Source organism: Cajanus cajan, chromosome 2, assembly GCF_000230855.2.
Source record: "Cajanus cajan strain Asha chromosome 2, NIPB_CcT2T_4, whole genome shotgun sequence".
NCBI classification, from domain to species: Eukaryota; Viridiplantae; Streptophyta; class Magnoliopsida; order Fabales; family Fabaceae; genus Cajanus; species Cajanus cajan.
The window spans coordinates 56,833,946-56,860,059 of NC_138518.1; the positions used below are offsets into that span (position 1 = coordinate 56,833,946).

The 26,114-nt window shown below is 31.9% G+C and overlaps 2 protein-coding genes across 4 annotated transcripts; one reads left to right on the plus strand and one right to left on the minus strand.

Moving 5' to 3' along the window:
• Window positions 1–548: 548 nt before the first annotated feature.
• EMB2788 (ribosome 60S biogenesis amino-terminal protein) lies at window positions 549–15,641 on the plus strand. Of its 3 annotated transcripts, none has more exons than XM_020374972.3 (13): window positions 551–1,763; window positions 2,140–2,842; window positions 3,793–4,288; window positions 4,593–4,744; window positions 4,829–8,134; window positions 8,236–8,448; window positions 9,384–9,590; window positions 9,733–9,936; window positions 11,514–11,672; window positions 13,078–13,428; window positions 14,269–14,701; window positions 14,798–14,894; window positions 15,158–15,641. In XM_020374972.3, exons 1-13 carry the CDS (start codon window positions 697–699, stop codon window positions 15,357–15,359), a joined length of 7,590 nt encoding a protein of 2,529 aa, XP_020230561.1. In that variant the 5' UTR covers window positions 551–696; the 3' UTR covers window positions 15,360–15,641. The 3 variants fall into 3 exon arrangements, with proteins under 3 accessions (XP_020230562.1, XP_020230561.1, XP_082924612.1); XM_083068486.1 differs by having other exon boundaries at window positions 1,517–1,650; XM_020374973.3 differs by lacking the exon at window positions 8,236–8,448 and having other exon boundaries at window positions 549–1,763.
• Window positions 15,642–22,530: 6,889 nt separating this feature from the next.
• LOC109811263 (RING/U-box superfamily protein) lies at window positions 22,531–25,782 on the minus strand. The gene is made up of 5 exons (XM_020374952.3): window positions 25,121–25,782; window positions 24,441–24,592; window positions 23,740–23,823; window positions 23,465–23,641; window positions 22,531–23,295 (listed from the first exon to the last, which is right to left on the minus strand). The coding sequence occupies exons 1-5, from the start codon at window positions 25,275–25,277 to the stop codon at window positions 23,164–23,166; spliced, it is 702 nt and encodes a 233-aa protein (XP_020230541.1). The 5' UTR covers window positions 25,278–25,782; the 3' UTR covers window positions 22,531–23,163.
• Window positions 25,783–26,114: the final 332 nt, after the last annotated feature.

Here is a 26,114-nt window from a genome sequence, read left to right on the forward strand (position 1 = left end):
GGTGTAACAAGAAGTTAAAAATTCCAAGTGTCAGAATTCCGCAAGTTTGTCACAATAAGATTGATATCATGGATTTGAACAAATAGAACCTTGTGACAAAGAGCTTTTGATCCTAATTCGTTAAAATACTAAAAATTATGTTGATTTATACCACGACAAGGTCCAAATCCAGGTTAAAATTCATTAACAACCTTCATAATAAATTTCAAAAAAATTGTTATTGTTTTAAATTTCAACGTGTAGATTTAAATTATACCCTCTATTTAAATTTTATATTAACTTAATAATTGAATTATTAAAATTCAAATAAAAATGAAGTAATTTTATTAAGATTTTGTTTATTTTAAAACAAAATAATATAATTAATATAATTTTTATGATATAATAATATATGATATTTTTTTTTTTGAAGGGATAATATATGATATATTATATTATATTATAATACATAAAGAAACATATGTTATTATGATATTTTCAGTTTTTTTGTATTAGATGATGATGAATATATTTGTTTGAATTTTTCAATCACGACTCAAAACGACGCCGTTTAAAACTTCAAAGTTTAACCTGCGTCCTTGCCCGTTGTTTCAGCGCAACACAGTTACACACAACACTAGACTTGGGTGGCGGTGCGAAGTGGCGCCGCTAACTCCCTCACTCCTCCGCTCTCCGCCGTCATCCACCGCCGTGTCCATGGCGGAGGGATCCGCCGCGGTTCCAAATTTCCAAGCGAAGGTAAGCCACGAAGCGAAACTAAAAGAACTCCTCCACCGACTCACCTCGCCGGAGATAAAGCTATGTTCCGACGCCGCAAAAGAGTTCGCGAGGCTTCTAAAGTCCGAGACCGGCGGTGACCTGCTCCGCGAGTACGTGCGCGGTTCCCGGAGCTGCTCGGAGCTTCTGGAAGCGTTGAAGCTTCGAAAAGAAGAGAAAGGGATGCGCTACGTGTTCGACCTAATTTCCGCCATTCTCAGCCACAGTGAAGGTAAAGAAGTCGCCAGCGACGCCGAAAGCGTGAGCGTAGCCAAATACTTGGACGAGTTCGCGCAGTTACTCATCGCTAAACACTTGCACGACATTTACAAGGAGGTGGAGAGCCGGGAGTCGCGGCGGCAGAAGGCGGCGCTGTCGCTCTCCGCTTCGATAGTGCGGCGCGGCGCGAGGTTGGCGTCGGAGCTGGCGAAGGTGTTCGAGTTCGATAGGATTGCGAGGCCGGCGGCGAAGATAGCGTTGCCGCGGAAGTGGTTGGTTGGATTCGCGATGTCGTTTTTGGAGGTCGGGAAGCCGTGGCTGCTGCGTTTCGTTCTGAACAAGAAGGAGATGTATTCGCGCGTTCTTAGAGAGTTGGCGGAGGATGATGATGAGACTGTGGTGTTTGCGTTGTCGGTGCTGAGGGATAGGGTTTTGGTTGGAGAGTCGTTGGTGTCTCCGGCGCTTCGGAGTGTGCTGTTTCAGAGTGCGGCGTTGGAGCAGTTGGTTGAGGTTTGTGGAAGGGAGGGTGGTGGTGAAGCTGCTGACGTGGCGTTTGGTGTGCTTGTTAGAGTTTGTACCCATCCGAGTAATGGTTTGATGCCGGATTTGAAAATGCGGTTGAAGGGTAATCCGCGGAGGATTCTGGGGCTCATGAAGAAGCTGCGGGTCACTGAAGTTCAGTATCATTCGGACTTGCTTTTCGCTATTGTTGATGCCAAAGCGTCTTTTGGGTTGTCGTATTTGAAGGAGTTTCCTTATAATATTGAGAATTATAAGTCTTCTTCATGGTTAGAATTCATTATGTGGATTTTATTTTTGTTGTTGTTGTTGTTAGGAATGCAATATTTGACACACTCTTTAATACTCTCTTGAAATATTAGATGAAAACTAACAACCCATTGGCCAATCATAGATTGGAGGGTCTAGCGTGGGATTTTGTTAATAATATAGACTGTGTTAAGAGGGGAAACTATTACATGGTTCAGGACTCCATTTGTCCATAGTTGTAGAGATTAGTTGAGATCTTGATGGGCTTGAACCATGTAATCGGTGTTGCTAGCTTTTCTTTTTTATATGTATGTATGTATTTTTTTTTTTTTTTCTCTTTTTCATTTCATTCTCATTCTCCCTGTTTATTCGGATGGTGACTGATTGTATTTGCAGGATTTCTGCAATATCTGTGGCAGCTCAATTAGTTTCGTCAGTGGGTAAGGGCCTTTCCAAGGAATTTGTCAATTTCAGGTCAAATAATTCACGCCTGTTTGACAATATGGATTTGCAAAGTGTTGTGAAGTGCTTGTTTCCTCGGCCATTCAGCAGGTCATTGTTTAATAGGGGACTGCCTCACATTGAACCTTATGTGAAACATGGTACTTTAAGGCTTCTTCTGGAGTTGCTGAAATTACTGGACTCTCTTTTTGGTGGTTTGAACGATAATTCTAGTTCCAACAATTCATTCATGCAACATGTGGTGTCTGTCAAGGGAGAAATTCAGAACTATGTTCAAGCTTTTCTTCCTGATCTGCAGGTTTTATTAAATCTACTTTCTTCTTTAGATGCCAGTTTTGAAGCTCGCAACTCAAGTTTAAAGAGAAATGCATGCCAGCATGATTATAACAGCAGTAGTAGGAAGAAGCTAAAAAAGGATACTTCTGAGAGTGATATAAATATAGTTGTTGTTGGGATAAGTTCTATTCCAGATATTAATAGTGAGCTAAGAGCAGATGATTTGGATGATGAAGAGGATTTCATTAATAGCATAGGGAAAATTTGGGGAGTGGATCTTCGTTCCATGGATATTAGCACATTGAAAGACATGGAATCATACTTACTGTCTAAATTGCTTGACGCCATCAGATATTACCGTGTAAGTTCAATTTTATAAAATCTTATTTTGTATAAGCCATTGGGTGACACTAATACTTAAAAATTAAATTAATAGGAAAATATATCGTGATCAAACAAAAAAAATAGAAAAGTTAAATACTTCAATTGAATAATTTTATTACTTAGTTCCTTTAGACATATTTCTGTTTGTTTAGCATTTTGGTATTTTGGTTAGTGTCTGGGATACTATGTTGTTGGATTTACTAAATTAAGGATATGTAATTGTAAATGCATTTTGTTCTTAAAACATAAAAGTCTCCTATGATGGGTTTGTTCTCTTAAATGGCTTTTTATATTCTAGTGTTTGCTCACTGTATTATAACCTTTCTTGGTGCATCATTTGTTTAAATGTAATTGTTTATTTGAACAAAGCTTTGTTATACATCTTTGTGTGTTTGACAATGATTGATTTGATTCAGAAAAAAAAAAATCAGCATAAAAACTTATGGTTTAAACTAGGTATGGGTTGGAATTATTTTCTCTTTTTCCTTGTTGTGTTTATCGCTTGACGACAAAATGTCTATATGAAATTATATTTTTGGGATTGAATTTACTCTCAAAATATAATTCTGCAGTTATTTTAGAAGTTACTCTTTCTTTGCCTTTGTTATGGGAAAGTCTAATAAGCACCAAATGCATTATACAGCAGATCAGTCAGATATTAAGATGTAGCAAAATAGTTGAATGTGAATTGAGTTTAAAGTAAAATCTCATCTGTTGTGTGAACTGTACTTGTTAGTTGTTACATCTAAGGATGTCATGTCTCCCTAACTAATGGATCTGCTTCTTGCTGAACCATCCTATTGAAGAAAAGGAAATCTAGTGTAACTGTTACTTTTATTTTAATAGAAATTCATACTTTTTTTTCTTCTAAATAATTCAAATATATATGATATTATCTTATATTCCTTTTCTGTTTTTCTTGTGCAGCGTGCTCTGCCTTTGACTTTGGATAATTCTTTTGAAACTTTCAAGGGTCTTCTAAAAAATCCGTTAGAATTAACAAGTCATCTGCAGGTTTCATTGTTATCTTTGCTTGTGGAATACATTGATTGGTGTCCTGACGATGAAATTCCTATGAGAACTCCACCCATGTTGTACAAATACCTACAACCATTCATTAAATTGTTAATGTTTTCACCATACAATGAAACAAGGGATCTGGCATACAGGTTGGCATGGGCAGCTATGTTCAGTACTGGTGCTTTTGACAGTAACCTTCACGAGATAGAAGCATGGTTTTTATTTTTACCTGGTTATCACAGAAAGAAATCCCCTGTCAAAATCTTGGAGGTTGATGTACTACAGAGTTTGACTCTATTTGTCATATCATTCTTGTGTGATGCTGTTTCTACACTGGGGAATAATTTAGTTAAATATTGGAATATTCTCATGAGTTATGTCCATTGTTTGGAAGGTTGTAAAGGTGATTAGCTATATTCTCATATTTTAATTCTTAGTATACAGTTAAAGCTAAAATCACTTATATCATATGCTGCTTTTCCTTTTTTTTTTTTTTCTCTTTTTTTTTTCTGCTGCATTAATTTTTTATCTGGCTTCATAAATTAAAATGATCAGTATATTTCTGTAGAATTATGATATGTATAATGCATAAGCTTATTTTTTTAGTATCCAGTAATGGTCCTGTCTTTTTGTCATTTCTTTTTGATGTTGCCAAAATTGTGGAGAAAGTTTTGGCTCTATTGTTGATTTAGTGGTTTTAATTTCAGATTCATCACCTCATTTTAGCCCTTTTATCATATGTGTGTTGGAGAAGTGTCTAAAGGTGATCCGACCTAAATCAGGATCCTGCTCGTTGCCTAAAAAATCAATGGTATTATTATACACTTGCAATACAGTCAAGTATCGTTTGCAAACACAGGTACATAATGCATCATTGCACATTTTTTTCTTAAATTTGTTTGCAGTTTGTGCACATCTAATGTTAGATCTTTGTTTTTGCTAGGTCAATGCTGAATTGTTATCTGCTTTAGTTCATGCAGACTTGACAGAGAGATTTGGTGGCAGTTATGAATGTGATGAAGTTTTTTCTGAGTGGAAGCCCTTGAAGGATTTATTGGACTTTGTGGAGAGCACATCATACCAACGGAATAGTTGCTTCTTCTCTAAAAATGAAGAATCTGTCCCTCCTGATTGTTCTTTGGGAAGTGCGCTTGGTAGTGTAAATAGATTATTGAATAGTGGGTCTGGCCATGAGATTGCGGAAACAACCATAGCTTTCATATCCTCCATTATATTGGAAGATACTGATAAAATATTGACAAATCTGCCATCACAAGTGGTCATTTCACGTGACTTAGTTGAAGTTCCTTTCCCACTCTTATTATCGGTACCTTTTCTTGATTATAGTGTTCTTCTCCATGCTTCCAAGTTATGGACTGTAATGTTTTATGTTGCCTTGGATATGGCCATCTCAGATCTTGGCAGTGATGGTCGAAATGCAGCTCCTGTTGGGACTTCTGATCTTGCATTGAACCTGGACTCTCTAACTTGTGGCCAACTTTTAGATGCGTCTGAAGCTGATGCTGTTGCATTTAGTATCTTTCTAAAACATGCACCTTTCCATGTGGTATTTCCTGCAATGATGTGTATGAATAGTCTTAAAACATCAAAGCTATCTAAAATACAAATGCTTTTACTGCATAAATTATCTGAGTCCATAAATGATTGCTCTCTCCTTCCCAATCTGCAACTCGTGCTGTTCTGGACTCATCAGATTCAGTTATGTTATGAATTCAGGCCAATAGCTGAAATTGAACAACTTTTGAATCTCTGTATTATTCTTGTAGGGAACTTGTTAGGTCGATTGTTGGTTTCAGAAAATGATTCTCACGGGTCTAAGAACTCTGCCTTTTGTTCATCAAGACATAACAGCCAAGAAGTGATTAAAACCATTTTTTGTCATCCTTGTGTTTTGATGTCATTATCCTCATCTTTGGGAAATTGTCAGAACAATTTAAATGGATATGTAAAGAATGATTTCAATATGCTAAATTTACTATCCAGTGAGGGGTTTCACAAATTTGGCAATCCAATTTTAAAATTATTAACAATGACTCTAGACTACACGTGGTCTTTATTTGGTACTCACATTTGTTCAAAAGCTGAAGATGTTGCTGATAATTTTGTGAAGGCTTTTCAAGACCTTCAACAAAAACTATTTCTGGATGTCAGAGTAAGATTTGAGCTGTGCATTTGTAGTAAAGATTTTATGCCTCTCCTTCCAACATTGTATGCATTACATACTTTGCATCGGTTTGTATCCCCTTTTCAGCTCCTTGAGTTAGTGGATTGGATGTTCAGTAGTGTTGATGTAGATGATTTGCCAATTAGGAAATCCTCTTTATTTGTTGGATGTTCCTTAGCTGCAGATGCTTTCAGTGCTTTATCCATTTATTTTCAGCAGTCAACGGGAAACAGGGCACCATATGATTTATTTTGGGAAATGGGTGAAAAGCATATGAAAGCTGATATTTTTGAGCAGATTTACAGCAAGGTAGTTGAGTTTTCTGTAAGTTTTGAAATGGATAGTGCCGATAGATGCCTGCTTGAAGCTGTCAATTCCTTGTATAAGCAGAAACATATGCAACAAGAAACTTTTCATCCTTTGCTGTTGGTCATGTGGAAAATTATAATGATTACTCCATTGAAAATGATTTCCCATTGCATTTTTAAGACAAATGTGAAGAAAGCTAAATTTTTACATATTCTTACTGAATTGAGTTCCCTGCATTCAACAATCTTTGGGCATTTATTTTTGGGTACAGTGAATAGAAGTTTACATAATGATATTGGTGTGGTGGGACATCCCTTTGATATCACTCCTTCAGAAGATCAGTTTGTGTTGCTTCTACCGGCCGCATTGTCATACTTGAGCTTAATTTCTAAGAGACTTGGGGAGCTGAGTCGTAAAGATTTTAAACATATACCTTGCTTTTATTCAATAATTCTCTTAAAAGGTTTCAGTCAGTGGAAGAGCTTTTCCTCAAAAGATATATTTGAGGAACAATATGGAGAGTTCTTTCCATCATCTGTTCAAGAACTTCTTTGTCTTATTGATTGTAGTCTTCTTGGGAAATCAATTCATATGTTGAAGTATCACTTTGCTCTTAATGGGGGTTCAATGAAACTGAAAAAGCGATTAAATTTATTCAAATCCATTTGCCCAAAATTTGCTACACATGATGACCTGATGGACTGTGATAGTCAAGTTATTGATAGTTATTCTATGTGTCAGTCTTTGAACATCATCAATCGTGTTGTTGCAAAGATATCACTTTGTAGAATATTATTGTTTTATGATGAAGCAGGTGGGAATTTGAAGGATATTTCCGGGAAAATTCAAATCAAATTGGGAACATCCAGGATACGGTTCATAAATATTTTGGTGGACATTTGGCAGTTAATCGTCAAGAAATTTTCATTAGCCTCTGATCAATCTAGATCTGCAAAAGGCACAAACATTTCATTGCTATATAATCACTTGGAAGGTTTTTTGTTGAAGGGTATTCATGAATTGGCTGTAGAGATGCATGATGATCTTATTCAATTGAAATCCATTTCCTTCCTTGAGCAGTTAATCAGATCTGCTCTTCTCTATAGGTTTGGTGATTTTGCAACAATGAAAACCCTCCGGGTTATATTATCACAGCTTAGTGAGGGGAGGATATTATGTGATTTATATCTTCAGTTGTTGCTTTCCCATTCACAGTTTGCCCCGACTCTCCATTCAGTGCGCAAACTAGCAGGTTCCTTTTTGAAGCCTGTATCTAGCATTCTGAAATGTGTTGTGATTCCTTCTCTTGATCAGTGTGAAAATGAGGAGAAACATGTAGAGCAAACAACTGAGATCTCTAGAGGACCATTGGAAATTGTTAAATTGCTTTGGGCACTCTTATGTATAAAGGCTCGTCAAACTGATTCAGATCATGGAAATGACATTGACATAAATTTAAAAGAACTTCATGCACTGCTTTGTCATTCTTATGGCGCAACACTCAACTGGATTGATTTGGCGATATGCAATCTGATGCAACAAATTGAGTCTATGGGTGGCCTTTGGTCTCAGAATGTCAAGTTAGGTTCAGAAACAATTGAAGAGTGGTACATAAGCCAGCATAGAGACAACATTCCTATTGACCCTGACATATGCGTGTCAACAGTTCTCTATTTCCCCTATGATAGATGTATCTCTGATGAGGTACCATATGCGAACAAGATTGAACATGAACCGGATACTGTCGGGAAAAAGGTTGAAGCATGTTTTTTAGTTACCTGCCCAAATCTAGGTTTCCTGTCTGTATTCTAGTTTTCTTGACATTATTTTAGCTAACTACTTAAAATCCTATACAGGTACATTCTTCTCATGTTGAAGATAGAGAACAATATGATCCAGTATTTATATTGCGATTTTCGATTCATAGCCTCTCAAAGGCCTATATAGATCCTGTGGAGTTTGCTGGGTCAGGGTTGCTTGCAATTGCATTTGTTAGCATGTCTTCACCAGACCATGGAATTAGAATATTAGCTTCGGACACTCTTTATAAATTTAAGAATGTATTAGAGGTTGGAAATGGGTTTATTATCAGTTTATGCTTATTTTGTTATCATATAAATTTTCTTTATGGCAATTTCTGATTTACTTTTTTCCATATGCTCAAAGTTTGAATTAGTCATTTATTTATTTGTAAATCGTTGAAACTTTTTTTTTCTCCCATATGGAGACCTACTTCTTAAATGGTATGTTGACTGTTCACTTTCCCCAGGGCAGTGTGTCATGATTCATTTCAAATGTTTTGGTTAGAACTAGGATGCCAAGTATTTGTGTACCTTTTGTATTTGGTATGTTGAGTATTCATTTTTTCCCTGGGGCAGTTTCTCATGATTTATTTCTAAGGTTTTGGCAAGAACAAGGATGCCAAATAATTGTCACTGTTTTTTGTGATTTTTTTGGTCTATTACTGTATTTGGTTAATTGGTGAGATGAAAATGGCATTATTTTTATGGGTGTTTTATTCCTTTTACATCTGCTTTGGGATTGGGTCATGTATATAGTGTCTCTTTGTTGTTTTGTTTATGATGTTATAGGAGGAAAACTTTAATTATTGATATGCAAAGAGATTAGACAACTTTTCTGTTTCTTTTTATTTTGTCCAAAAGGCAAGCCTGTTGGGGAAGTTTAGCTAGAGGATCTTACGAGACTGAGTGAGCTTGTGGAAGTCTCTAAAACATTCCTAGAAGCCCTAACTTGTGGCAAGACAGGGCCAAAATGATTTTTTATTGTATTATTGGGCTTGCGATTTTTCCAAGCGCTAATATGTAGGCTTGAGTGCTCTTTAATGAAGCATTATTTTCATTAGACAACACAAAAGCATTTTGGATAGGATCTGTGGAATTCAAGTATTATATCACATTCATTATTGCTTTCCTGTATGTGTGTATATATGCATCTATTCCTTGTTGAAAGATTATGGTTGATTAACAATTGAAATGTCTTACAGAAGTGCCAAGAGAAGAAGGATGAAATGGGACTTCAGCTTCTATTAAATTCTGTTGTTCAAAATAGTATAAAAGATCCATGGCAAAGAATCCCATCAGTTATTTCTTTATTTGCAGCAGAGGCATCTTGTGTATTGTTAGATCCGTCACATGATCATTATGCGGCTATAACAGATTTTTTGATGAATTCTTCTATGTTGGATATGAGGGTATATATCTACAGCCTTGATTTTTTTTCATTATTTTTTGAATTCTATTTTTTTTTACATGTTATACAAGAATTTTTCTTTTTTCCATTGAAAAGTAATTTTTAATTTTTTTTTTTATGTTTCATTTGCTTCAATTTTGTAGGTTATACCTATGTTTGATAACTTTTTCGGGAGTACCTCTGTCAATTTCAAAGCAAAAAGGTCTTGGATCCTTAGGCTAGTGTATGCAGGGCTGAACTCAGATGACGATGCCACAATATATATCAAAAACTCTGTCCTTGAGAAACTAATGAACTTTTACGTTAATTCTCTTTCAGATTTTGAGTCAAAGAACCTGATTATTGAGGTAAATGCACATTCTTAAAACTTGGTTTATTTTATTCTTTTTCCTGTTTGTCTGTCTTAGTACTTTAACTGGTAGTGTTGAAGTCATATAAGTATTTATTATTTTGTGGTATGCATTGCTGAAAATTACCACTGTGTTTCTACCCAACTTAATGTATTTATCCTTTAATTTGCTTGTCATATTGTGAATTGAATCACAAATTCTCGTGCCAATTTTTAAAGTTGTTAAATTGAATTGCTTTCCTTGGATCCTTAATTATACAATTCACAAGTCTAAACTCAACTTAATAGTAATATTCAGATGCTGTTTCTACCAAAAAATTGATACTGTGCCAATTTTTTTTGGATGTATATAGAGATGGAAATAGGCAATAGGCAAGACCTTAAACAGGGACCTATGGATTGGTCTGTTTAAAGTTTGGCTTGGCCCGACCTATTTAATAAAAAAGTCAGGTTTATGTTTTTTAAAAAAATACCTATTTATTTTGAAAGGTTGGGTTAAGCTTATAAAGAAATCTATTAGACTTGATAGGTCACTCTATTTATCTATATGATATAATAAAAAATAATATACATATTAGATTGTTAACAATTTAATTAAATAAATAAATTTGCAATACAAATATTTAAATTATCAATATTTTTGCCATTTATTAAACAATTTCCATTTCCTATTCGTACAAAATCAAGAAATTGAAAATAAGAACTCTAGCAACTGCATCTTTGCCTGCTCTTTCCCTTCATCTTTATGATTGTTTATTTAGAATATTTCAAATAGGATATATAAAATATTTAGAAAGTCTTTTTTTGATAAGATTATCTTTTTTTATCGCATGACTGTAATGGATATGCATGAGTTGTCTCTCTTATTTTAGTATTTAATTTTTATTTTAAACTCTAAATTTTAATAAGAATAAAATAAATTATTTTTTTATCAGACAAATGAAAAAAAGACTCGCACACATATTTAAAGATATTCTTTTTGGCTTATTTAAAATTAAGTTTATTAGCCTATTTTGCATTATTTATGTAAAATAGATTAATAAGTCAAACTAGACTTTTTAAAAAGACTAGGTCGGATTTAGACTTGAATTTTATAGAACAGGTTTGACTTGTATATACAAAGTTTGACCTATTCGCATCCGTTGATACATCTGACCTGTTCCCATGCCTGATGGTCTTTTTATTTTTTATTTTTAAGTTGCTGTTTTTTGTTGGACCTGATTTTGCACTTTAAACAACCAGGTGGTTAGAGCATGAGAACTATTATCGGAAATAAATTTCTATTATCACCTTAAATGTTTCATAGTTGTGATGGCATCAATGTGAAGGAGTTTCTGATTGTAGCTTTGGATAAGTGGATCTAACTTATGCTTCTCCTTGAAGAAATGGGCATTCATAGGGTTGAATAATGCTTGCTGAATAGTGCTTTACTAAGTTGTTTACCCAACACACCCTTCAATGGTTTGAGATGTTTTGCAATATGATGAAATATGCTTTTTTCCAGTGTGATTCTCGCTGTGACTATTCCTTTTAACTCTACCAATTTAACATAGGGATATCTTATTCATTTTGCAGGTGATAAAGAAATCTGTTAAATTGCGTGAGATTGCACGTCATCTAGTGAATGAGTGTTCTTTATTTTCATGGTTTTCGTGTCTCATCTCAGTTACCAGACAGAGGCTTAATGGAGATGAAAGTAAACATTTCTTGAAACATGTGTTTGTAGCTTTGAAGGTAAGCGATACTCATTCAGTTTGTAGTACCTATTGGATGCCAAAAGGTCCTTCTCCCCATTTCCTGACCTGCATTATTTATTATGTTTCGTTAATTCTAACTGTTAATATTTTCCTGATTTTTCATTCAAATATGTTGGGGGTTTTCTAAAATTATAACATGTCAGCCTGCATATTTTTTGAGCAAGGCTGTTCATTGAATGTAGTGCTGGATGTATCAACACTCTTTAGAGTTAAACCTAACCACTAGATCTCACAGCATTTCACTTAACTTATAGCAATTATCAAGTCAGAATACACACACCAAAAGAAAGGAAGACTGTAGAATGGAGATTAGGAAACTCAAAAGATATACCTTACCTTCTCAGCTACCAGAACTGTAGGTCCCAAGCCACAGGCTGTTTCTCACAATTTCTGAATCTTTCTCCTTCCAAGTATTTTTTTTTCCAATCATTGCTACAGCTGCTACAGAATCTCCGCTTTGCATTACCACCTTCTATGCCTGTTGACTGCCATGTCCCTCTTCTCTCTTCTCTTTCCAGTGTAAACACTCCATATCTTTGGGCACATATTGCATTTACTCAAAAGCTGATCCCTCTGGTCTTGGAGCCTGTCTGATAATCCAAGTTTTTCTGAAAAGGTGGAAGTTTAAATCATAAAACAGTCATTAACCTGTCTTTTGTGCATGTTAAATTTTATTTGCGACCTAAGACTGTTCAGGAAAACTCCCCCTCCTAATTTCCTTGGCATGCTGGATCATTTAGGGGGCATTTGTTTCAAGTTATCTTGCAATATTCTGGGAAATACATGGATAGAGAGAATGTGTTTTCTCATATCTGTTACTAGGTTACAAATTTTATTCCTGGGAATGAAATAACTTCCATATTCTCATACTTCTATTCCCAAGCGAGGAGGTGAGTAAGTTGATTCCCATGACGTCACAATTGTTTTTTATTTTTATTCATTTTAACTTCCTTCACACCCACTTTTATTAAAACATTACCATCACTATCGAAACACATTTTCTTAAAATATCCGGGAATGTCATTCTCACTATTATATTCCTAGGATTCTCGGGAATGAAAATTGATAACGTGAGACTAACACTCCCTTAGAACTTATATGAAAGGTTACCTGCTATTGTTTACCTATAAGCTTGGATTAGCTTCAACACCATAAAGGTTATTGCCTAAAATTGATAGTCAAAGCTTTCTTTTTGATTCCCTTGAGTGGAAATTACATATTAACTGATTTGCTAATGACATTTTAATGTATTGTTGTTAAATTTTGTAACCTGTTTATGCTTGAAAAACAATCCATGTCCATATTTGTTTATTTGTTTATTTATTTTTTTTGAATTGCGGTTTTCATTTTCCTTTGCACTGAGTACCGCTACTATTATTTAGGTTGTCAATGATGTTATTTCATCTGGAAGCATCTCCAAGTGGTTGCAAAATCATGGCCTTGAGCAGCTCATGGAGCTTTCATCCAATCTATTTAATTTCATACTCCATGATGTTACTTTGGCAAATGGAACTGCCGTACTAATTAATCCTTTTCTTAGAATGATGGCATCAATGTTGAAATTATCTCAAAAAAGGAAAGTAGATCAGCCACATTTTACCCTATCAATTGAGGGCTTGTATCAGATGTACCAGGCTGGCAGTGTGTGTAATCAAACCATAAAAAGCATTAAACCAGAGCTTGCTCTTGAAGCGATACTTATGAATGCACCTCCTGTTTCCATTTTCTTGATGGTACTTCCTTTGATCCCCCTCATTTATTTATTTTTTAATATAAAAATCTTGATCACTGATTATTGTATATTTTTTAAATCATTTGCTGAAAGACATACTATCAATCTTGGATTGCTTATAATTTAATGTATTTATTAGACTTAAGCTACACCAATGCACTTACATCGTGTATTGGTTAATATGATACTTGAATATGAAAATAATAAATGAAATTCACTGTTCATACTTCGTAGGGTTTAAAATTGTTCAAATGTTGTATGATTAGGTTTGATTACTCACCTTCACTATATGTTATATAATAAATTATTTTACTCATGCTCTTGTAAAAGATTTAATTTTGAAAATATTTTTGGCATTTGTAATTGTTTTGATTTTTAGATTTGACTTGTTTATTATATTTTTTCGCACTCTACTATATTAAATGTTTATTCCTTGGAGAAATTGCATACTATTAGAGATATAATTGGTTAGGTCTTTGGTAGTTGAGTTTTGCTAGTTTGTTGCCCATATAAAAGGCTTGATGTAATCCATTCGGATTACCTTTGTCATTATGAATACACTACTATTTTGAGTTTATTACTTTTTCCCAATTGTCTCCTCTTTTAGAACTGAATCATGCATTCTAAGATGTACATCATCAGGCTAAAGCACAATTCTGATTAAGGGAATACATCTTTTTATTTTGATCAATTTGCTTACAATTATGGATTTTGGTAAATGAGTGGGTGGATCGTATCGTGCAATAACTATACATGATCACAAGTACAAATGCTACACGTCTTAATTATATAGACTGTTTTTGAGTGGGTACGAATAACCACCACACTTGTACATATACAGAATCAAGAAAGGCTTCAAAGCTTTCTTATCTGGGCAACTACAACTGCTTTACAGTCAGAGTCTTCACAAAGGCTGGGGTTCAACGAGTCTCAGTTTTTCAGAAATAATTTAAGGGAAGATTTTCGAAAGAACTCAGTAGTTTCAGCATATCTACGTTGGTTGACAGCATCAGTTATCATTGGAAAACTCCATAAAACATCTGATAATATGGATACAGGATTCACTGAAACACACAACTTTGAATCCCTGCATTCCTTACTGGTTCAAGTTGAAAATACCTCCGGACAAAGACATGATATTGATATTGGTGCTGAGGAGTTACTAGCTTCAACAATTTTCTATCTCCAACTGCTTCTTGGTATCAATCCTGAAATGCTACCATCAGTTGTATGTGCTCTCTGTCTCCTGATTTTTGGTGACTCTAATTTTGCAGGTAAGCTACTTTATTCATCAGAGTTAACATTTTAGTTTTATGTTTGTATCGACCCGCTTTGGGCCAGATATTTATGCTTTTTACTTCAATCTTTAGTGGGCAGAATTGATTTATTGCGAGACTACGATAGTTTAATATCATCACACAGTTCAAGGGTACGGTGTCCTCCTGAAGCTAATCCAACTTGGAGATGGTAATTTTTCCGAGTCTTCTAATTCTTATCTTTATTTGGTCTGTAGTCATGATGTTAAATAAGGAAAACATAATTCCTTAGCTAAATTTATATAATTCTTGGGTCACGTCTAGTTTTTTGGAGACTCTAGCGTTGAATTTTTAATTGACCTTATAATATTAATTTATTTTTAAACAATTTACTGCTATCACTAACGATGTCTATTTTTGGTATTTATGTTTGCTTGAAAACTAATCAAATTGGAGGACCTGTTTGTTGTTTAGGTCGTTTTATCATCCCTGGAAGGATCATACTCCGGAGCTCACTGATTCTCAGAAGATGGAGGAATATCATTCTTGCCAAACTTTGTTAGTGATTATCTCAAATGTTCTTAGCGGAAATAAATTAGAGTCGGCTTGTTTATCTCCTGTAGATTTAGAGAGATCTGGCTTATTCCAATGGGAAAGAAGTTTACTAAGAAACTGAGTTTATACGAGTTATTAACTTATTCTTTGGTACGTCAGGAAGTGTACAACTAGTGTCAAAGTAACGATATAACTGAAATTGCAGATTGTGCCAATGTAAACAGCCCATTTTTTATGTGGTTGATGGCAATGTACAAGTGGATCACATGGCTAATTTAGTTCTCTAGGTTAAACTAAAATTTTGATCCTTACATATATGTGATGTTTATTTTTACTTTTGAATTTAGTGTCTACATGAAAAATTATTGAATTTGGTTCTTATATAGAGTGAGATTAAAAAGAATTGTTGTGGCTTTTATAGTTATGTGACAATTTTTAATTAACTATTTATGTATAGTTGTATAATTCAGATTTATAGTTTATATTTTTGTAATAATTATAAACATTTACTTGATACGGTTTGTGTATATATGTGTAGTTGGAGGGGGTGATACGGCCCCATGGTCACCCGGAAGTTTTTAAATGTATTGCTAAAAACATTTTTTCCCTCACCTTGATGTAAAAAATAAAAAGAAATGTCTAATTGTTATTATTATTATTATTTTTATATCTATGTTGCTAAATTACTGGTACTGGGGAATCAGCGATAAGAGTGATCCATTATATTTTGTGAAATTCATTGTTCTTTTTTGTCAATTAGATCCTTTTCAAAATGTGTCAAAGTTATATATTTAATGAAAAAAAATTCTAAAGAATTTAATTCTGGTTTGCCATATATCCCCGAACACGTTGAAGGCCTTTAATGTCTTGAAAGTCTTGATTTGATTTACTTTATGCGAGAATAGACATGAGGTGGTCCAACACCTTTTTACAATTAATATAAGCATTTGAGTTATTAATCTTTCTCATTTCTTCTGATTTTTGCTACTAAGTACATGTTTGTTCCCTGGATAAATGATTCCTTAAACTTTTAAAATTTCTTATCTAAACACATTATTACTGTTAGTTCCACTTGTTTGTCCTGTGATACTGCATGTTAGTGTTATTAAAAATATCCCTTGGATTTTTCATCCTATTTTCACACAATTTTCAACGTTAACCTTGTTTTCCTTTGGGAATCGACCTTAATTGCAATCACCCGTCAGCATTAATTGTGCCTCTTTAGAACACCTTCATGTACTGATTGTACAAGTTATAAAGTAAAAATAAACGAATTATCGTCTCTACGTGGTTTAATAACAATTTAAACGATCAATTACTCGTTTGATTTAACATTTTAGAAACAACTACAAAATTTTTGGGTTTCTAGATCGGTGATTTTAACTATATATAGTTATTATATACACTTTAATTAAATTAGATCGGTGATTCGTGTGATACACGTGAAACACTTTTAATTAATTTATAATGTTATTAATATACTATTTTTAAATATATATAATAATTATATACTATGTAAATATCTTATAATGGATAAATGATGTTAAATATTTTAAATAAAATGTATATTTAAATGACTGTTAAACAAAATGTTGACTTGATAATTAATTTATATCTAATCTAATTTATTAAATGACACGTTAATATTACAAAATAATTTGAAGTATTTTTATTTGTAATTAAATATATTGCAAAAAAAATTCTATGAAATTTTTGTAATTTTAATGATATCTCTAATCAATAAATTTTTATATTATATAAAAATAAAAAATAATTTAAGTTCAATTAGTTATATTATAATATTAAACAATAGATATTTTTTCAACTACGGATTAAATACATCATATTATAATTTACTGTGATACTATATTAACTATTTAGAATTAATTATATTTTATAATTAATTTTACTAAATTTCATAGCACCGAAGATTTTATAAATAGTTTTAACATAAAATTCAAACGAATGATATTAAAATATTTGATTTTTAATCTCTTCTATATATCATATATATTAGTTAATGACCGATAACTGAATCATATATATTCAACTTCAACACACTTTTATCTATTATTGAGAGAAAAAAAAGGAGATTTATCTATTGAATTCCAAAATTCATGCTCATTGTAACTTGGTCGATAATGTAAAAGATAAATATCTCATAAAGAAAGACTTTCAAATAATGACCTTAATTAACAATTAAAAGATGTTAATGAGATTACTTTTTATCATATTTGAGTTCTTGTCTAATTTTACTCATGCATCAATGTCATTAAAATAAAGTGTTATATTTATGCCTCTTCCACAAATAATTCATTAACTATCCTTTCATTAACTATCCTTTTATCTCTTAATACTATAACAATAAAAATAGATATAATACTTTTAATTAAACGTGAGCAAAGATAATTAAGATGATGCCTAATAATTTAATATATTAAATTAATATTAATATTTAGAAATGTGAAAAAAATATTTGTTGTCAAGTAGACAATTGATAACATCAATATATTTTTTTTATGAAATTAAATTATCAAGATTAGGAAATTTGTATTATACATTTGTTATCTAATTTTATTTTAATATAATATCTCTCCTTTTGAGATAATGACTTAGATTAATATACATAGGGAAACTTTTCAAAAAGCTACCTATCCCTAAATTGTTTTAAGCCAAACATGTTTAATTGTGAAATTTTTAAGTGATGAGCTATTAAAAAGTAGATGCATCTTGTTAATATAGGTAATACAAATCAATTCTTTTATGTTATCCTCAATTGTATGATCTTACACTTGTATAAATCTTTGAATCTCTCTCATTCCGGTGTCTCCAAGCCCACCAGATTTTGCTTGATTTGTCCTTGAATCACACTGGACTAGGAGAGAGAACCATGCTCTAATACCATTTGTAACACCCTTCAGATTTGATGTCTTAATGACTTTAATCCACGATACTTCACATGATGACACTTCACACAACTCTTCGTTAGTTAGAATCCTTCATCAATCAGAACCCTTAATGGGTAGCCCTTTCTAAGATGTCCTTTCGCTTTTAGGATCAACGAATGACCATATGAACCAATATAAGACATTTCAATGTGCTTTGTCCTCACTTGCACACTTTTTAGGAAACTTTCCAAAATGTCACTGTAATATCCTAAATTTCAGGAACAATATTTTCAATATTATTATTATTCCATGTGTAATTAATTTTTTTTTTATATATATATATATATAATATATAAACACTAGTATTTTATTTTTATCTTAGAATTAGAAAACCAAAAATATATATATATACATATAAGTTATTTAGTTATGTTATAAATATTTATAATATTAGCTAAAAAGAAGAATTTATTATAAATTTGAATGATGATATGAACAAATAAAATAAAATGGCTTAGTGGGTAGGACATGTGACTATCATTTAAGGGAACCAGGGTTCGAATCCTACAAATTTGCATTTGGTTTAAAAAAAAAAAAAAAAAAAAAAAGTGAGAAGCATTAAATGCGGGGGATAAAACTTATCCCTGCTGCACTGCTAAACGGATGAAATTTTATAGGCAAGAATAAGGCACCGAGAAGTAGAAACAGAGAGTGAAAGTAAGAAAGGAAAGAGTGAAAGTGAAAGTGAGAAAATTACGAAGAAAGTGACGAGCAAAATTTTTCTTCTTGTGTTCTTCAAAATAACAAGGTAAGGGGAGGAGAACCTTATCTCTTTAAAATTTTATCTACTCCTATTTTTATTTATTTATGTTATTTTTTATGTATATTTATTTAGTGGGGTGTCCCTAACCTCATTTATTTGCTTAACCTTTGATTATTTTTGTCTATAATAAATATTAAGGTGTTCATATTTTATATTGTTTCATTATTTTATAATGATGGTCATTTTTATTTATATCATTGGTATTCTTAATATATTCTTTTTACATAGATATATTTATTGTAAATATATTTATAATCAACTATGTTATAGTTGTGATATCTTGGACTCGTTTTGTTGTTATTTTTTCACGTATTTATGAAGATAAATATTCTATGGCCATAGAAGATAAAGTTTGAATTATTTGTAGCTGGAGGTTTGACCTTGGGGATTTAAATGAGTAAGAAATGAAGGTGAAATATCCTATTGTTGATTAAGGTGAAATATCCTTTTATTGGTTGATGTTATGATGATGCTCATTTATCCTGACTAGTCACTACAAGTATAATTCAAATTTTATTGTATCATGAAAATTTAATATATGATCTGTATATATATTTATATATATATATATATATATATATGTGTGTGTTTAATATTGATTATAAATAATTCTGTATATTCTTTTGAGTTATTATATTTATTGGATATTGTTCTTACTCCTTTCTTTTCTTTGTTTTTATAAATTAAATATATTACAAAATAGATGGATCTACTTTGGATTCCAGATCATTTTGCAGTTGATATAGCTGTGGTATTCCTTGGAAGGAATTGGAATGTGGAGGCTATTTGATGAATCTATTACAATTTTGTAAATTTATTTTCACTATCAATGTAAATATTGTAATAAAAGTGAAAGAAAAATATATTGTGTAAAATAATACATTATTGTAAATATTTTAGAACGATATATCATGTATTAAATTCACAAAATATGATTGTTCTTTATCTTTATCTTTATTAAAAAAAAAGTATTGTTAACGATATAATTGTGAAAATATTATATAAGAAAATATATAATTATTATTATATAAATTAGGCGTTAGAATCGGGCTTTACAGTCACTCATCTCTAAATTGCTCCAAGTCAAACACGCTTAACTATGAAACTCTTAGGTGATAAGCTACTCAAAAGTAGATGCATTTTGTTGATATAGATAGTACAAATTAATTCCTTTAAGTTATCCTTAACTTTACAATCTCACACTTGTACAAATTTCTATATCCCTCTCATATTGGTGTGTCCAAGCTATTACAAGATGTTTTAGATGTGGAGGAGTTCACATAGCTAGGTATTGTTCTTATGCTAAGAATGTGTGCTATAAGTGTGGCAAGCCAGGCCACATTTCTAGAGATTGTCATGTGAGACCTACTTAGGCAAGAAGTACACTGAATCCAACATGACCTACAATTGTAGGGAGAGTGTTTGCATTGATTGGTGTGGAGGCTTCCACTTCATCAAATCTCATTAAAAGGAAGGGTAAGGCGATTGGTAAGGATGTAATGTTTTTATTTGATTTTGGAGCTACACATTCTTTCATATTTGTTAAATGTTTACGGAGGTTAGGATTGTTTGTATCTATTTTGCATGTTGATTTATTTGATTCTACTCCTACTGTTATGTCTTTTGTGATATTAGAGATGTGTGTAAGATGCCCAATAAAGACTTTTGGTAGGAGGTACATGGTGAACTTGATTTGTTTGCCCATGGTAAAATTTGACATAATCTTAAGGATGGATTAATTATCTACCAATCGCTTTCTTATAGACAGTTCTTGGAAGGAGTTGGTGTTTCCCCTGGTAGAGAATGAGGTGTTGGTATCAACTAGGCAAGTTGAGAAATTTTTGAAGGAAGAAGCTTAGTGCTTCGTACTGTTTGTTGCTATGGGTGTGGTGTTTGAGAATTTGATGAATGAGATTGAAGTAGTTAGAGATTTCCTGAAAGTGTTTTTAGATGAGATGTATGGGTTAGAGATGTCTATAGTTAATTTCTTTATAATATTTTCTTTTTGTGTTGAAGTGATAAAGATATTCAACTTTCTTGTCAAATTTATTTTGATGAAGTTACCTTAAATTAGGTCCCTCGATGTTTCGTATCTTTTCTTTTACTTTCACACGTAACGCCCATTGTTGAGATACTTTTTTTGTACATTCACAAAGTTGAATATCTCTATTATATTAACACAAAAAAATGACGTTACAAAAAAAATAATAATAACAAAGACTAAAAAATTTTTAAAAAAGATAAGTGTAGAGACTAAAAAATATATTTTAAACTATAGAGAATAAAAATGATTAATAAAAAAATATAAAGACTAAAATATCTATTTTAAAATATAAGAAATAAGAGATAAAATCAATAAAACTATAAAAATTAAAAAGAAATATATTTTCACATTAAATAAATAACATCATTTTAAACTAACCAATTAGCTTATCGATTAATTTTGTTAACCACTTTCAATTCCATCAATTATTTTATAGACTTCTAACTTGTATTTTATAACTTATAATCTTTTCAACTAACTTATAAACTTCTAATCAAATTATAAACTAATTTTCTCAAACACATCCTTAACCTATCATTTTATTTTTGTTTTTCTGGACGTTTGGAGAATGGAAAGGGAAACAGATCAACACGAAGTACTTTAATTTTTATTTATTATTTTTTTTTTTTGCAAAAATGAGATATGATAATTTGATTAAAAAGTTATTTATAGGAATATTAGAACTTCAATATATAGTAGATAATAATCAAATAATATACTATTGATAAATAGTAATTCTAATATATTATATTCACCTTTTTTTAGTGAAATTATAAACAGTATCTCAAACTTCAATTCAGCTGCAAATTCATAAATATGGAACATAAATTCTACACATGGGGGTGGACTAGACATTTGTCTATGAATTGAAAAAAGTGGCTGACTTTTTACCAAGAAAAGGAATTTCTTTCTCTTAATCCACCAAAATTTCCGGTTACTCTACTGCGCCATTTCCATTAAAATTGATTCGGTTCTCTCATTTGAATCAATCACACTTGTGAAAGATAATTCCTGTTAAAATCTTGACCCTTTCTCTTGATCCAATAAAGTTTCCAACCACTCTTTTTATCTGGTTTCCATTGAAAATTTTCTCATTTGAGCTAAGTAGACTTTTAGAAGCGATAATGTGATCTTCAATATTGTAATATAGGGGCAAAATAAATAAGAAAATTAAACTCTTTGTTTTAAAATAATAAAACTGAGACACTATGTGTTTCTATGTATTTTATATAAATAAAATATAAAATATACAATAATTAAAATGGAAGATAAATGAAGAAATATCAAAAGTAAAATTAAAAAATGTTAAGAGGAAAAAGTAATGATATGTAATTATTAAGAAAGACTCGTGATGGTTAATTTAAGATGATAGTCTAATAGCACGTGAAAATTAAATTTAAGTTAAAATCATTCGTGTAATTAAATAAACTGAGTAATTAAAAGAGATGATTATGATAATAAAGAATAAAATTAACTATTAAAAAGTGTAGATTGTATCTTCTTTATAGATTGTTATTTGTTATATATATATTATTGAAATATCTCTAATATTTTTTTAATTAAATAACATGAATTAGCAAATAAATAAGAAAAATCAATGTTATTTTAAATGTTATTAATTTGTTAGTAAAAAGTGATTCAAAATAATTAATATACACCATTTAGTGTATGTTTAGAGAATGTAAAACGGATAATTTCCAACCAGCTCACATGTAACGGTTCACAAGGACTGATTAATTTCTTCTTAATTTGAGCAATTAATATAGAAAAGTTGCATGTTTTTGGAGGTTGACTATTTTTTTTTTATAATTTTTTTATGGATTTAATGCCCCAAAATTAGAATCAGGAACTTACTTATGTATACATGTAGAACATAATTTTTGTTGAATGTCATTGATTTTATAAGCACCATATCGACTCTATGTTCTAGAACAAATTTTATAACTACTTAATTTGGAGATCAATTAATCTCTGAGTAACAAATAATAACACCAGCACATTCTATGCATAATTTCTCATGAAAATAAAAACGATATTTCCAACTCCAATTTCAGCGATAAATATAAAATGAATCTAGCTTAACTAGTTGAATAGAATGTGTAAGTGTTGTAAATCTCTTGGTACAAGTTCAATTCCCACATATAATGAAAAAAATAATTCAGCCGCAAATTCATAAATGTGGAACATAAATCCTACACATGGGGCATGATCCTTGTTGGACTAGCCATTTGTCTATGCAGGCTAAGTGAAAATAGTGGCCACATTTTGGAAGTTTCTTCACAAATTCTTCATCCTCAAAATCCTGCAGAATATAATTTTAAGACAATGGGGTCAATTTCGTTGTGTATGAGTATGACAAGGTTTATGTGGGTATGTGTATGTTATTTGGAATTTACATTTGTAGGTCCAATTCAAGATTTTATTATGGTTCTAAACTTCATGCATTTTCACAGGCTCAGAAAATTTCTCACCTGCAAGCAAATTGAGCAGCATGGTTCATTGTATGATTTCAACATCTTACAGGAACTGAATTGTTGAACAGGAAGCTTTTGAATGATATTCCAAGCCATCCCTTTTGCTGTGATTCCTCTGACAATGTCATTATAAATGTCTGAGTCTTCTCTATAAGTTGTTGCATGTGCATTGATCTGATAAAGTAATTTCATCAAACTTTGAAACCAAGAACTCTAATGGTCTAGGGGCTACTGATTTGACATTTATATAAGTTTTGTACACTTATACTCACATGACATTGATAGGCTCGTGCAACAGCTGGACATATCCATTCCATAAATAGCTTTCCATTTAATAAACTCCTCAATAGGGCAATCTGCAAATCAACATCAAAATGAAGAAGTCAGAAATGAAGAATGTCATTGCTAGTTGGCTCAAGCCTAAAAAATTGATTCTATGATTTTAGTATGATATATATTAGGATTTTTTAATGTATGTTACTATTTTTAGAATTCGTTGAGGAACCCTTTTTTTATCTTCATTTCATGTTTCATAAATAAATTGCTTAAGTATCACTTTATACTTTATTTTGACTTCTTTTCATGTATCACTTTATGCTTAAATGTGACTTTCTAAAAAAAAACAATTATCATAACTTTTTGAAAATATCTTTGGATCTAATGTTTGCTTAAACAAACAATGTAACTAACTTTATCTCAAACCTAACTCTTGAATCAGTGTTTTGTAGAAGTAGAACCAAATAGAAAAGAGACTCAGAGTCCTATGATTAGACTAGTTAGTGACCAATAGAACAAATTGAAAGTGAGTTTAGCTACTAGCCATTCTTAAAAAATGTGATCATATATTTTTTTTTAATTCATGGAAGTAAAATTAGAGTTTACAATACTCACACATTTTGTTTAACTAACCGAGTTTGACCCTTTTGATCATGAGTCTATCTTATTGCCAAACCAAGAATTTGAAGTATTATACCTTAGACAGTGGCTCATCATCAGCAGCAAAATTTAGCAATTCTAGTGCTGCAATGGCCCCTGTGACAGCTCCTTTGCAAGCCCCATCAAGAAAACCAGCTTCTGTTGTATGGCCTTTGATGGCTCCTGAAATTATCCCCATTATAGACCCTCCTGTGTGCCAAACATCAAATATTACTTTTGACACCATAATATGGATAATTCCCTATTTTGATAAAGCTTGAGGGAGACCAAGAAGGGTACTAGAGGAAGTGTTAAGAGGGATCTTATGGTGAATAATATCTCTGCTAATTTGTTCTTTAATTAAAAGCATGTTCGGATACAAGTTACAAGTACTTTTAAGAGTTCCTCCATTGGAAAAATCTCTTTATTTTTGGTAGAGAAACTACGAAAAACTTTTTAGAACTTGTATCCAAACAGACTCTAAGTTCAGTGATGGAATAAAACTTTTGTTGCCATTTTAATAAAGGTAGCAAGGATCAATGCTAAGCAATATTTTTACCTTATAAATTCAGGATGTAATTAAGGATGATATAACAATGATTTAGGCCTCACTTACATAGCTAAACTATGAAATGTGCAGCATATAACATAACAATGTGTTTGACTGTTTGTTAGCCACTGTGCAGTGAATCAGTAATTTCTCATGACAAAGGCTAGGATAGCTATTCAACAAATTACCTAGTGCCAGAAAGCAAGTAATTTGAGCAAAAACAATTCTCTCTACAACTCTCATGAAAAGATCAATTGCATAACCGCCACTGCCAGCCAAAATCCACATAGATAAAACTTCCTTACACCTTGTTGCTTTCAGTGTCTCAGAAAACCACTTGGCCATAGTTGAAGAAAGGATGAGACTGAGAAATGAGAATATACACTTCAAACTGAGAAGATAATGCTAGTAGCTAGAGGGAGTGAAGCCACGTTAACTAGCTTTTCTAAAAATACATATCTGCTTCCAATGAATTTGAGGACTATATATAGTATCTAAGTGCAAAGTGTTGGTTCACATTTATTCCCCTTCATGAGTAGATGGAACAGCCACATGTTTTATGGCAAAAAGAAAATGATTAATGCAGGGAGCACTGAAAAGGGTGAACCTTTGTATTCAGATCAAGGCCACATGCCCCTCAGTGAAGAGGGAGAGAATGTTGGTCCAAAGTGTGAGTGAAAGTGAGAATATCTTGGAAGGATACTCCAACAAGTTAATTTCTAAATAATAAGAAAAATAATATATGAAAAAATAGTCCATGTGGGATGCAAGGTGTCTGCATTTTAGAGCTCTTTGTTATAAGATTTAAGTTAATGACATAGATTTTCTGCTTTGAGGGCATAGGAAACCCTGTGCTTCAGATTTCTAGAACTGTATAATTAGATCCTGTGTGTTTGAATTCACGTTGGACACATGATCTAAAATTACACAGTTGGTTTCAGATAAATATGTTCACATGTTTGATTTTACTTTAGAATCGCATAAAGTTGAAGTTAAAACTACTTAAAATAGTTTATACATTATATAAAAAATAAAAATAAAAGTTATAGTGGGTTTTACTGTTAACTTATTTTTAAAATAATTATTCAAACATAACTCATACTCCTTCAAACACACACCTCAAATAATATGAAGAATTGATATACATAGTAGTTAGGTATATTGTAAATTACATATTATAAA

Excerpts from the sequence above, each read along its gene's own strand:
- LOC109811263 (XM_020374952.3), bottom strand. The coding sequence starts at position 25,277 with ATGGCCAAGTGGTTTTCTGAGACACTGAAAGCAACAAGGTGTAAGGAA. Across the intron at positions 24,593-25,120 it reads TACTTGCTTTCTGGCACTAG|GAGGGTCTATAATGGGGATA; the intron begins GTAATTTGTTGA and ends TTTGGCACACAG. Across the intron at positions 23,296-23,464 it reads GCTGCTCAATTTGCTTGCAG|GATTTTGAGGATGAAGAATT; the intron begins GTGAGAAATTTT and ends TATATTCTGCAG.
- EMB2788 (XM_020374972.3), top strand. The coding sequence starts at position 697 with ATGGCGGAGGGATCCGCCGCGGTTCCAAATTTCCAAGCGAAGGTAAGC. Across the intron at positions 2,843-3,792 it reads ACGCCATCAGATATTACCGT|CGTGCTCTGCCTTTGACTTT; the intron begins GTAAGTTCAATT and ends TTTCTTGTGCAG. Across the intron at positions 13,429-14,268 it reads CTGTTTCCATTTTCTTGATG|AATCAAGAAAGGCTTCAAAG; the intron begins GTACTTCCTTTG and ends GTACATATACAG.